Here is a 14,301-nt window from a genome sequence, read left to right as displayed (position 1 = left end):
GGCAGTCTGATTTTGGATTTTTAGTTGACATAAGCCGACATCTGAACGCCCTGAACACGAGCCTTCAGGAGCAAAATGCATTGATAAGCCAACTGTATTCACATATTAAAGCCTTTCGGACCAAGCTGCTACTTTTCCAAACCCACCTGTCACAAACGCAGCCCAATACCACACATTTCCAATCTCTGCAAGAAATAATGACCTGTTTTCCAGCGCACAATATCAGAGCGTAAATGAGGAGGTATGCCCCAAACATCTCATCTCTGACTGAGGAGTTTCAACAGCGTTTCAGGGATTTTGCAACTATTGAAAATGAGATCACACTTTTTTCTTCTCCTGTTTCTGTGGCTCTCAGTGACGTTCCAGCCCACCTGCAGTTGGAGCTCATTGAACTGCAGTGTGACACGGAGTGTCGCAGCCGATACCAACAACTCCCTCTCGTCAACTTTTACCAGCAGCTGGATAAAGACAGGTTCCAAGAGATTTGTACATTTGCTAAGAAAATGTTGAGCTTGTTTGGCTCGACATACTTGTGCGAGAAGACATTCTCAGTCATGAACATGAATAAGAACTGCGTGAGGAGAAGAGTAAGTGACTCCCACCTGCGTGACATCCTGCGCCTTAAAATCAACGCTTTTGAGCCAGACCTGCCCCATTTACTGCAGTCGAGATCTCAGTATCACCCTTCACATTAATGCAAACATGTTTGTTGATTCTGATAAATAAAGTTTGAGTTTGAGTCAAATTTCATAAAAATACTTTATTTTGCATTTAATAATTTTTTATTTTAACCTTCATTTATCCAGGTCAGGCAGTTATCAGATCTACCTAGCAGCAGACAGCATAGTAAAACAAAGTAAAATAAAAAATAAATACAAAAAAACGTTCCCCTCGTCGGTAGCATGTAAAATTAATGCTGGCCCGTATGACAATTTTTTTACGTCAATGTGGCCCCTGAGCCAAAAAGTTTGGGCACCCCTGGTCTCGATGATAAAGGGTACTTCAGTCCCCTCCAGTCAGTGCCAGGTCTTTGCTGAACACCGGGGAAAGATCATGATATTCTTCGGGGACTCAGCAGAGGTCTGGTGTGGCAGATGGTGGGGGTTTGCAGCAGGGGGGTATAGCAGAGAGCAGGCAGTGAGAATGGCAGTGAGGGCTCCACCCAGTGATGGATAAGTACGTCCAGTCTATGGCGGGGTTTTGTTTTTTGAGTGTTGGATTTATCTTACCCAACATTATAAAAAATAGACACAAAAGGAATGAAGACACTGGTTTCTTTTTCTCATGAGGAGGGCGTATGGGAGATTGTTCAGATCACAGCCTCTCAACACGCTCTAAACAATCTCTCCCGTCGCTCCTGCATTTATTTGAAAATAGGAGGGTTTTTCCCAGACATAATGTTCTAAACAATAAGACACAACACAAAACATTGGACCAACACCTGTCACGTCCCCGACCACATCCGATCACGTCCTTGGTCCAGGCGCCCTTCCATCGGATGATGCTGAGTCATCTTTTTGAAGGCGAGACATCTAAAATCGTCCATAATACTAATGCAAGCTAAGCAAATAAATGATAACTTCTAGAATATATTTAACATTGAGCCAGGGAATTCCGAGGACTAATTAATGGGGTCTCAGGGGAAGGGATGACAAAAAGAGAGATGTTCTCGTGGTGATTTCCAGAAATCAGCAAGGTGAACAGCACTGTTTGGTTGTGACAGGTAGCTAAGTCGGCCATCCAGGGCTGTGACTTTCTTAGGAGATGGGAGTGGTTGGAGAGAGAGTTGGAGCTGATGTGCTATACATTCGTGAATAAAGTTATTGTTTGCACAGGAGTCTATAAGGGCTACAATGGGTGTGTTGTGAGTGGAACATAGAATGCAAGCAGGAACAGTCAGACAGGAGGGAGCGCTAGAGTAAATGCTGGTGTGGCTCACCACGGTGCTCTCGGATTGTAGTGAGCCTGGTCTTTTGGTTGCAGAGGGCACGTGGAAAGGAAGTGACCTGATTGACTGCAATAAATGCACAGCCGCTGGGTGACGCGACGTTGACGTTCCTGGGGATCTAGTCGTGTATTACCAATTTGTATGGGCTCATCTGGTGCAGTAGGTGGTTACAAAGGGGCAATAGGAGGTGCAGAAGGCGGGTGAGATGCTAACATCATGGTGCTCACGGGGGAAATGACCTTACGCACTCTAACCCCCCTCTCTCTCTCGAGCTATTTCCCGCAGTCTGTTGTCAAGGCAAATGGCGAGTTCAATAAGATCCTCGAGAGAGAAGGACTCATCCCGGGCAGCGAGCTCGTCCTTTAACTGCTCTTACAGCCACTAAGAGCAACGTCATCCCACCCACATTCACCCGCAAGTATCCTGAATTCGATAGAATAAGCTGCTACGGAATTAGATCCCTGAGTGAGCCTAAGGAGGCGGCAAGTGGCTTCTCTGCCCTAATGGGGTGTTCAAAGACTTTTTTCAGTTCGGGGGAAAACGAATCAAATGACTGGAGTACCGGGGAGCCGTTGTGCCATAACGAGGTGGACCATTTAGCTGCTTTACCGCGGAGGAGGTTAGTGACAAATGCGACCTTGGATTGTTTGGTGGGATAACTGTACGGTTGGAGGTTGAAAACTAGAGAGCAATTAATTAAAAACTGGCTACATGCACCTAGGTCCCCGGGGTAGGGCTCGGGCGGAGGGACATGAGGTTCTCTGCACGGGAGGCGGAGTGGCTCGGAGCCTGCAGGCTCGGAAGGAGTACTTATGGGTGGGTGGTCGGTTTGCATTTTTGAAGAAACGAGGGAGACTTGTTGCATAAGGGAGTGTAAGAATTCAATGATTTCCTGAAGAGCTTTGTCTTGTCACTCTATGTGGGCACCTTGGAGGGTGAGTGCAAGATTCAGGGCCTGCGGGGTTGCTGTGTCCATTTGTGGGCAGAGTATTCTGTCACGTTGGAATGGAGACTGGACCCAAGAGCAGGCGGAGGCTGAGAGGTTGTGATGAACAGTTTATTGAAAAGGGGAAATGTAGATGGCCCTTGAGGTGCGCTGGCGGGTAGTCGAAGCAGGGAATGCATGGCAGGTGGTGACGAGGGCCGGCGGATGGCTTGACGGCGTGGCGGGAGTAATTCACTTGGCGATGAACACGGAGGAAACATTGAGGACAAGGAGAGACACGGAGGTCAGAAAAGAGACAAGGAATTGTGTCACTTATGTGGAGACTGGGAAGTCGTTGTACCGCTGGAGAAGCTGTAATACTCATGCAAGAGTTTCCGGGATCTGGCAGGCTTTTATGCAGGTGGTAACGAGGGCTGATTGGTGACAGGTGCGCGGCTGAGGAAGGTGCTGGAAAGAGAGAGAGGGAAGGAGAGAGAGAGATAGGGCAAGCTGGCGCAAGGCGCCACCCAGGCTTCAACTATGGTACTGCAGGGTGGCTCATGACACATGGCTGGGAACAATTAGGATGCACAGCATGGCCGGAAAACAGCTAGTAGTCACAACATGCAACAATAAAGCATGTGAAGGTTGTATAAACTAATAGAAGTAATATTTGTTATATATGAAACCAAATCAGTTGCTACTCTATTTTTGTGTCTCAAATTATCCCCTCCGGAATCGGGTGACGCCTTCTGGTGAGTCGCAGTCTCGACCTCCGTCTGTGCTCCTGCACCTTGGGCCACTCCCCTCAGAAGATGGTGGTCAGATGATGGACTTGAATTTGTATTTAACACTCAAAGTTTTAAGAAGTAAACTTGGACTAAGACTTTAATAAAACCAAAAGACAAAAAGCTTGAGCTGATCCCTCAATGTTTAGGCCTCGAACAAGTAATTCGTAGAGTAATTCGCCAAGATGTAAAAAACAGCTTGTTTAGATTCGTTTGTGAGAGAGACAGGAAATTTGGGTTCTTTATCCGCCCTAGCTTTTATGTACATACGTATTTTTCCAGCCGTCACACCTGGTTTTACTCTTTTGTTTATCCGATAATTAAATCTTAGCTCCTCGGCGTCACCTTCTCTTTCCAGATGCCCAAATTTGCCTATTTCCCACTGCACCTTTCTGGGAACCATCGATATGCAATGTCGCGGATTATTTGCACACCTATCAACTCTGTTTGATGCTTGGCACTCAGACTGCCCAAAACTGTTTTTATTAATATAGTGGCTGAGTAGTGCGGATTGTGGCAGAGATACTCCAAGGGTGGAGCTAAATATTCTACAATCCACAATCGATAAAGCAGCTTGTCCCAATTTGTTTCAGGAAAAGCCCGCTTTGCTTCTGGCAAACTTTATTTTCCACAATTTTAGACTTATAAATTATTTACTTTGCCGGAGCTCTTCGCTGTTTTTATTTTTTATAAGTTCACTCTAACCAGAAATGGGTTTTTATACATCGAGTCTCAGGATCATTCTTTGGAGGTAGATGAGACAATGGGATTAATGCACCACTGTCCTGAGGTCTGTTTTCCATTCACTTTGTAGCCACTACTTGTATTATTACTATCAAGCCTGACATTTAAAATGTATGATTATCAATATCAGTATTAGTTCAAAATATTATTATTTAGTATTTTTATCGGGCTTAGTTAGTTCATTAATGAAGTTGTTTCTTAATATTTTATATTCCAGGTTCGATATAGAAATATACGCACAGGCATCTTATAATTGTAGTTATTACTTCAACAAGAGACGAGCGTGTACATTTTTGCACCGCACGATTCTATTATCACAACTTTATATATTTTACCTTGTATACTTATATCATACTATACAGTACCATACCATATTACAATATCATACTATATTATTTTATTTATGTAAACCACAATTCCTTATTTTCTAGCATAATTATATATATAATCTATCCTATAATTATATGACTCACAACTCCTTATCCTCCAATTTAATCATCCCACTCACAACTCCTTATCCTTCAATTTAATCATCAAACACAACTCCTTATCCTTCACCTTACTTATACAACTCACAACTTTATTTATTCCAACTTAATTCTACAACTCACAGCTCCTTATTTCTCCAACTTGAATATACAATTTACATCTCCTTATTTCTCCAACTTGAATATATTTTTTACCACTCCTTATTTTTCCAACTTAAATTCTCCTTCTATCACAAATCAATACAGTAGCCTATTTACAAAACTACTTTCCAGAAGCATGCATACTACCCTACAAGTACAAGACAAACAAATGCGATTCTATATACTTCTTCACACACAGTTGTTAATGCCTCGCCCGACGCCCTACAGAGCTGTTTTTAGCGCCTAACTTGACCCCTTAAGGCCTCTTTATACTCCTGCGCCCGCGCGCCCGACAACACCCGCATTGCATCACATCTCCGACGCATTGCCCCACGCAGCCCCTCTGCATCACTTGACGCGCACATGGCAAAAATTGTTGCTGCGCGTAGAATGCTGCGGAGATCATCTCTCGTGATTGGTCCGTTTTAGTCACATGCTGTGATGACGTACTCACCGTTCCTCTCGGTTCTGCATACCACCTACGCCGCCGCGTGTCGGGATACAAAAAAATGCAAATATTTATTTGTGAATGTAGAATCACAGACAAAAAGTCGGGCTTCATTTGCTTGTCTTGCACTATGGCAAACGGGGCATTTTTCCACAGGCTGGAGGAGCTGGGAAGTTTAAAAAAAATGTTTTTCCCTCGCGACTGAATGGATTGGACCATCAGAACGTCCCCACCGGCCAGCCTCAAGCCGGTGTTTGTCTCCTCTGGCCCGGCCGAGGAAGACACACAATCCTGCTTGGGCTTGGACCGCCGCTCCTTAGCGGGATAAGTCGGCCAGCGGCGGACTTCGCCACCGAATCCGCCACGGCAGCTCACCACCGAGCCCGGCTTTGGCCTGGCGACGTAAGCTTGGGTAGCACAAAGTTTTGTCCAGCCCAGTCCTTGTCCACCAAGTTTGGCTCAGTGGGAAAACATAAAGATCAGTGTTTGGAAGCTTCAAGCCCCTCAGCCCCGGCCGAGGAAGACGCACATGCCCGCTTGGGCTCGGACCTCCACTGCTTAGTGGAACCGAGTCAGCCAGCAGCGAAGCTTGCCGCTGTGGTGGTTGCAGATCTCGCCATGAGCCCGTGGCGAGGTCTGCCACGCTCAATTATTTATGCTTTTCAATGTATTTTAATCTCTTATTACAAGCCTTGAGTAATGCCGCATTCAGTAATGCTGGTTCTGTGAATGAAAAAGTAAACTCCTACATATGTCAGTCAACTTATAAATATTCATCAGCACAGCCCATCCCCTCATAGAGTTCGGATGTAAAAGCTGGCTATGGGGATGTGGAATTCAGCACCGTGGCAAAGGGAGGCTGAGCTGGTGTGCGAAGTTCCAGTGAGAGACACGCTGACTCGCCTCGACCCATGGCTTTGCTCTGGAATCTGTTTTTTATGAGAAAATCTGTGTCAAGTTGCAGAACTGGGGTCCTCGGTCCGAGACGATGTCAATGGGGATTCCGTGGTGATTAACAAGGAGGTTAACAGTTTCAAACCAGAAGGTAGCTTTGGAAGGGGCATGTAATGGACATATTTAGAAAATCGATCGACAGTGAAAATCATGATGTTGCCTTCAGAAGGTGGCAAGCCGGTGATGAAGTCCAAAGCGATGTGGGACCAGGGGTGGCTTGGGATGGGTAAGGGACGCAGCTGACCAGCTGGAGGCCGGTATGAAGACTTCCCTCGTGCAGACGGAGCCGGCTTTGATAAATTCCCGGGTGTCTTTAACAAGGCTGGGCAACCAGAAGTGCTGCTGGATGAACTGAATCGTGCGGATGATGCCGGGATGACACGTGAGCTTGGAGTTGTGGGTCCACTGAAGGACGTCAGAGCGTGCGGAATCGGGTACGAATTGATGGTTCGGAGGTCCGGTCTTGGGGTCAGGGTTTGTATGTAGGTATGTTTGTTGAGCATGTTTGACAATTTGTTCTATCTTTCATGAGGCAGCACCAACAAAGCAGGAGGAAGGGAAGATAGTCTCGTGTTCAGCAGGGCTGGAGGGGGGTGAGAACATGCGGGATAGCGCATTAGGTTTACTAGTGTGGTATCCAGGTCGGAAGGAGAGGCTGAAATGGAATCGGCTTAGGAAGAGGGCCCAGCGAGCTTGTCGGGGGTTAAGGCGTTTGGTAGAACGAAAGTAAGAAAGGTTCTTGTGATCAGTCCAGATGATGAACAGTACTTCAGTCCCCTCCAGCCAGTGCCTCCACTCCTCCAATGCCCATATGATGGCTAGCAGCTCTCGGTTGCCAACGTCGTAATACCTCTCGGCAGGGGACAGGTGACTGGAGACGAGGAAGGGAGAATGACTCCAGAAGCCAGGGAATCACGGATGTAGTCATCCATCGCCTTTTTTTCCAGGCGGGAGAGATTGAAGAGACGGCTGGAGGGAAGAAGGGCTCCCGGGAGGAGATTGGCCAGGTCTTTTTACTGAACACCGGAGAGAGATCATGATACTCTTCGGGGCCTCGGGAGAGGTCAACGGGCGTGGCAGATGGTGGTGGGTTTCCAAAGGGCAGTATAGCAGCGAGCAGGCAAAATGAATGGCAGTGAGGGCTCCATCCAGTTATTGACAAGTGTGTCCAGTCTATGGCGGGTTTATGTTGTTTAAGCCAGGGAATTCAGGGGACTAATGGGGTCTCAGGGGAAGGGATAATGAAAAGAGAGATATTTTCGTAGTGATTGCCAGAAATAAGCAAGGTGAGAGGCGATGTTTGGTGGGGATATGACTCGGCCATCCAGGGCTCTGACCTTTTTGGGAGACTAGAGTGGTTGGAGAGGGAGTTGGATCTGATGTGCTATACCTTCATGAATAAAATTATCGTCTGCACTGGAATCTATTAGGGCTACTATGGATGTGTGGTGAGTGGAACCTAGGATGCAAACATGGACGGTCATACGGGAAGGAGAGTTGTAGGAAATAGTGGTGTGGCTCACCACAGCGCTCCCGGCTCATGGCGAGCCTGGATTTTTTGGCCGCAAGGGACATGTGACGATGAATATGACCTGATTTACCGCAATAAACCGCAATAAATGCACAGCCACTGGATGACACGACACGTTCCTGGGGATCTAGACGTGTGTTACCAATTTGCAAGGGGTCATCAGGTACAGCGGGGTGTGACGAAGGGGCAGTAGGTGGTGCAGAAGGCAGGTGAGATGCTGATGGGGCGGTGCTCATGATGGGAATGATCTTACATACTGGGACCCTGCTCTCTCATACTCTCTCGCACAGTCTGTTATCTATGCGAATGGCGAGTGCTATGAGAGCCTCGAGAGAGGAGGGCTCGTCCCGGGCAGCAAGCTCAAAGTCAATTTAGAACAATCCCCCTAAGCGCAGCGTCATCCCACCCGCATTCACCCGCAAGTATCCTGAATTCAATGGAATACGCAGCTACGGAACTAGCGCCCTGAGTGAGCGTGAGGAAACGGCGGGTGGCTTTTCAGCCCTAAACGGGGTGATCATATACTTTTTTAAGTTCAGTGGAAAACAAATCGAATGACTGGAGTAGGCGGCATGGTGGACGACTAGTTAGAGCATCACCCTCACAGTTCTGACGAGCAGGGTTCAATCCCTGGCCCCGCCTGTGTGGAGTTTGCATGTTCTCCCCGTGCCAGCGTGGGTTTTCTCCAGACACACTGGTTTCCTCCCACATCCCAAAAACATGCATGAATTGAAGACTCTAAATTGCCCGTAGGTGTGAATGTGAGTGCAATTGGTTGTTTGTTTGTATGTGCCCTGCGATAGGCTGGCAACCAGTTCAGGGTGTACCCCACCTCCTGCCCGATGTTAGCTGGTATAGGCTCCAGCACGCCCGCGACCCTAGTGAGGAGAAGCGGCTCAGAAAATGGATGGATGACTGGAGTACTGGGGAGGAGTTGTGCCATAAAGCGGTGGACCATTTGGCTACTTTTCCGCGGAGAAGGTTAGTGACAAATGTGACCTTGGATTGTTTGGTGGGATAACTGTACAGTTGAAGGTTGAAAACTAGTGAGCAATTAATAAGGAACTGGCTACATGCACCTAGGTCCCCGGAGTAGGGCTCGGGCGGAGGGACATGAGGTTCTATGTGGGCACCTTGGAGGGTGAGTACATATTTTTTGCTGGGTCCATTTGTGGCCAGAATATTCTGTCACGATCGGATGCAGACTGGACCCAAGAGCAGGCGGAGGCTGAGAAGTTATGATGAACAGTTTATTGAAAATGGAAAGGTAGGTGGTCCTTGAGGTGTGCTGGTGGGTTGTTGAGGCAGAGAATAGGTGGCAGGCAGTGACGAGGACGGGCGGCTGGCTTGACAGCGAAGGGGCAGAGATCCACTTGACGAGGGACATGGAGGATACACTGAGGACAAGAAAGAACCCGAAGGTCAGAACGATGGCAAGGAATTGAGTAGTCTTACTTGGAGACTGGGGAGCCATTGTACCGCTTGGAAGCTTCAATACTCTGGCAAGATTTTCCAGGATCAAGCAGATTTAAATGCAGGTGGTAACGAGGACTGATTGGTGACAGGTGCGCGGCCGAGGAAGGTGCTGGAAAGACAGAGGGGAGGGGAGAGAGAGACCAAGAGGGTGCAAAGCGCCACCCAGGCTCCAACAGAAGAACTGCAGGATGGCTGATGACAATCTCCCCATTAAAATTAATGGAAATGCAATAAATCCCTTCCATTCCCCCCAAAAACACCACCATTTTAAAAATGTAAAAAAAAAAACAAGAAGCAGTATGTTGTAAAATATAGTCATCAAAAAATATTATGTAACCCTATGGGGGGCACAAGCCAGTGCAAACTGTAGGCCGGTCCCAAGCCCGGATAGATGCAGAGGATTACGTCAGGAAGGGCATCTGGCTTCAAACTGTGGCAAACAAATATGAGCATTCATCAAAATAATTTGATACCGGATCGGTTGTGGCCCGGGTTAACAACGTCCGCCCCTGACGGCGTTAACCTGCAGGGCGCTGGTGTAAATTCAGATACTGTGGGTCGAAGAAACATGAGAGGTGGAAAGCGGGTTCTCAAGCAGAAAGAGAAGAGGATTGCACAGAGCCTAGAACTGAATGTGGGGACTTTGAATGTTGGGACTATGACAGGAAAATCTCAGGAGTTGGTTGACATGATGATTAGGAGAAAGGTTGATATACTGTATTGTGTGTACAGGAGTGCAGGTGGAAAGTCAGTAAGGCTAGAAGTTTAGGGGCAGAGTCTAAATTATTTTACCATGGTGTAGATGGGAAGAGAAATGGAGTCGGGGTTATTCTAAAGAAGAGTTTGCTAAGAATGTCTTAGAGCTGAAAAGAGTATCAGATTGAGTGATGAGGCTGAAACTTGAAATTGAGGGTGTTATGTATAATGTGATTAGCGGCTATGCCCCACAGGTAGGATGTGACCTGGAGGTGAAAGGGAAATTCTGGAAGGAGCTAGATGACGTAGTTCTGAGCATCCCAGACAGAGAGAGAGTCGTGATTGGTGCAGATTTTAATGGACATTTTAGTGAAGGAAACAGGGGTGATGAAGAAGTAATGGGAAAGTATGGCATCCAGTAAAGAAACTAGGAGGGACGGATGGTGGTAGACTTTGCAAAAAGGATGGAAATGGCTGTAGTGAACACTTTTTTCCAGAAGAGGCAGGAACATAAAGTGACCTACAAGAGTGGCGGTAGAAGCACACAGGTGGATTACATCTTGTGCAGACAATGTAATCTGAAGGAGGTTACTGACTATAGTGGTAGGGGAGAATGTGACTCGACAGCATAAGATGGTGGTGTGTAAAATGACTCTGGTGGTGGGGAGGAAGATTAAGAAGACAAAGGCAAAGCAGAGAACCATGTGGTGGAAGCTGAGAAAGGAATAGCTTTTCGGGAAGAGGTGACACAGGCTCTCGGTGGACAGGAGGAGCTTCCAGAAGACTGGGCCACTACAGCCAAGGTGATCAGTGAGACAGGCAGGAGAGTCCTTGGTGCATATTCTGGTAGGAAAGGGGAGAAGGAGACTTGGTGCTGGAACCTCAAAGTACAGGAAATCATCCAAGGAAAGAGGTTAGCTAAGAAGAAGTGGGACACTGAGAGGACTGCGGAGTGGAGAAAGAAATATATTGAGATCCGACATAGGGCAAAGGTAGAGGTGGCAAAGGTCAAACAAGAGACATATGACGACATGTACACCAGGTTGGACACTAAAGAAGGAGAAAAGGATCTATACAGGTTGGCCAGACAGAGGGATAGAGATGAGAAGGATGTGCAGCAGGTTAGGGTAATTAAGGATAGAGATGGAAATGTGTTGACTGGTGCCAGTAGTGTGCTGGATAGATGGAAAGAATACTTCAAGGAGTTGATGAATGAGGAAAATGAAGGAAGAGGAGAAGAGGCAAGTGTGGTGGACCAGGAAGTGGCAATGATTAAGGGGGAAGTTAGAAAGGCATTAAAGAGGATGAAAAATGGAAAAGCAGTTGGTCTTGATGACATTCCTGTGGAGGTATGGAAGCATCTAGGAGAGGTGGCTGTGGAGGTTTTGAACAGCTTGTACAAGAGAATTCTAGCAGGTGAGAAGATGCCTGAGTAATGGACACGGTGGTGCCCATTTTTAAGAGCAAAGGTGATGTGCAGCGCTGTGGGAACTACAGAGGAATAAAGTTGATGAGCCACACAATGAAGTTATGGTAAAGAGTAGTGGAGGCTAGACTCAGGACAGATGTGAGTATTTGCGAGGAACATTGTGGTTGCATGCCTAGAAAGAGTAACATGGATGTATTATTTGCCTTGAGAATGTTGATGGAAAAGTACAGAGAAAGTCAGAAGGAGCTACATTGTGTCTTTGTCGATCTCGAGAAAGCCTATGACAGAGTACCTGAGAGGAACTGTGGTACTGCATGCTGAAGTCTGGATATGACTTCCGTAAGACAGAATATATGAGCATGAATGAGAGGGGTGGAGAGGGAAGCGTGGGGCTCCAGGGAGAAGAGATAGCAAGGGTGGACAAATTCAAATACTTGGGGTCAACAGTCCAGAGCAACGGTGAGTGTGGTAAGGAAGTGATGAAAAGGGTCCCAGCAGGTTGGAACAGGTGGAGGTAGGTGTCAGGTGTGTTTTGTGACAGAAGAGTCTCTGCTAGGATGAAGGGCAAGTTTCATAAGACAGTGGTGAGGTCAGCCATGATGTACGGATTAGAGACTGTGGCACTGAAGAGACAACAGGAAGCAGAGCTGGAGGTGGCGGAAATGAAGATGTTGAGGTTCTCTCTCGGCGTGACCAGGCTGGATAGGATTAGAAATGAGAGCCAAGGTTCGATGTTTTGGAGACAAAGTTAGAGAGAGCAGGCTTCGATGGTTTGGTCACGTCCACAGGAGAGATAGTGAGTATATTTGTAAAAGGATGATGAGGATGAAGCTGCCAGGCAAGAGAGCGAAGACCAAAGAGAATTTTGATGGATCTCGTCAAGGAAGATCTGTGGGCAGTTGGTGGATGCAGGAGATAGGCTTACATGGAAAAGGATGACACGCTCTGGCAACCCCTAATTGGACAAGCCGAAAGAAAAAGTAGATTGTCATCAATAATATATTAGATGATAATTTAAAGATATTAACTGGTTTCATGAAGTGTGATCAGGCCAAGTCTCACACATGCAAACACGCACACACACGCGCACACACACACAATGAAGTTTGCATGCCTGTCCCTTTAAGTGCTCTCTCTCTCTCTCTCTCTCTCCTCTCTCTCTCTCTCTCTCTCTCTCTCTCTCTCTCGCTCTCTCTGTCTCTCTCTCCCACACTTGTTTGACCCCTGACCCCCACCCTATCATGAGCAGGAAAGCTCTAGTCAGCGAGCAGAAACATGCCCAAAACGTTTGTTTTCCATATCTTTGAAGAAAAGAAACCTTGCACTAAATACTACAGCACGGTGTACACACACAGTTACATTTGCATCTCCCATGACATTCAGTTCTTCCTTATTAAGGTTCTGCGTGCCGATCAATCTACTTTCAAGTGAATCCGCCACATCAATGTTTCGCATCTTCTGCAGACGTAGCTCTGTATCATCTCCGGTGATCTCTTTTCCACACCTTGAAATTGTTTTAAACATCCGGCTGGCATTATTGTATTTCATTTTTGAGTTGTTAATTGTTAGCCCTTGTGGCTGTCATCATATGCTTGATGGAGGCTGTGGTTGTTTCAAAAACACGTGTCATTATCTTTGTTTTACAGTAAGTTTTCCAGTAAACTCAACTGGTAGTGGTAATGTATTGTTTGAAGCCTCTTTTTTGAAGAATATTTATGACTTAAAGCAACTTGTTGTCAAGTAAATGGAGCCTTCTGCCACCATACAGCACTCGTTTCTCAAGTTTGGGCTCCCACGCTAAAGCAAAAACTCGTATCTTTAAAATCTCGTAATTCGGGTCACTCGTATCTCGACGCAAAACTGTACATATCGGCAGGGTCTTACAGCTGAATTGCATTGTTTATACAAACCAATACACAGACATGCAATTAGAAAGAATGACTAATTATATTCCCCTTTTAACATGGAAGAAATTGTTGCTGTCAAGGTGCGACAGTGTCAAGAAGCAGACTAACTTCTCTCTAACAACTAGTGTCAATTTATTTTTTCCTCAGTGGGACTCAAACTGTGAGTTTCTAAACATTCTTCAAATCACTTTTTACTAATTTTATTTTCCTCCCTTTCTGTCAGCACACCAATGATCGAAGTGGAAAATTTCACGATTTTCATCAAAAACAGCATTCGATTTCCAACCTTCAATTACACAAAGTAAGTTGATGAGATTCAACAAGAAATGCTTAAATTATGATCTGAATTATATTTTGTATTTATTATGATACTGTATATGGTGTATAATGTGATACGATATATAGGGTTTTCTCTTTGTCTACAGAGGCAACTTCCTCCCCAACATCACCGACGAGTACATCAATAAATGTAACTTTGACATGGTCAACAATACTTATTGCCCCATCTTCAAAGTGGGAGATGTAGTCCGCTATGCACAGCAGAACTTCACCAAACTTGCAGACAAGGTAGAGTGCAGATCCAATGCTTTTCCCAATGACTCTGCCTTTTAAAGTTAGGTGTTAAAATTGTTCATACAATTTGTATTACAGCTAAGCCATACAGTATGTGTGGATGATGACTGTCAATATACCATGAACAGTTTCCTCTTAAACCAGTGGTTCTCAACTGTTGTCACCCTGGGACCTGCATTTTTCTGTTGTTGCTAAGTCGCGAGTCTTGCGACCCACTTTTACAGAAGTTAGGGCCAATAAAGTTACCTGTACA

General features: G+C 46.1%; 1 protein-coding gene across 3 annotated transcripts in view; it reads left to right on the top strand.

The window, feature by feature from the left end:
• Nucleotides 1-14,301, top strand: part of LOC133488257 (P2X purinoceptor 3-like) — a 115,661-nt gene that overhangs the window by 48,174 nt on the left and 53,186 nt on the right. For all 3 annotated transcript variants that reach the window (XM_061795898.1, XM_061795899.1, XM_061795900.1), the window contains exons 6-7: nucleotides 13,699-13,776; nucleotides 13,901-14,042. In XM_061795898.1, coding sequence (XP_061651882.1) covers nucleotides 13,699-13,776; nucleotides 13,901-14,042 — 220 coding nt within the window. The remainder of the gene's footprint in view (nucleotides 1-13,698; nucleotides 13,777-13,900; nucleotides 14,043-14,301) is intronic.

This window comes from Phyllopteryx taeniolatus, chromosome 13, assembly GCF_024500385.1.
Source record: "Phyllopteryx taeniolatus isolate TA_2022b chromosome 13, UOR_Ptae_1.2, whole genome shotgun sequence".
Classification (NCBI taxonomy): Eukaryota; Metazoa; Chordata; class Actinopteri; order Syngnathiformes; family Syngnathidae; genus Phyllopteryx; species Phyllopteryx taeniolatus.
This window is presented reverse-complemented; position numbering and strand designations above follow the sequence as displayed.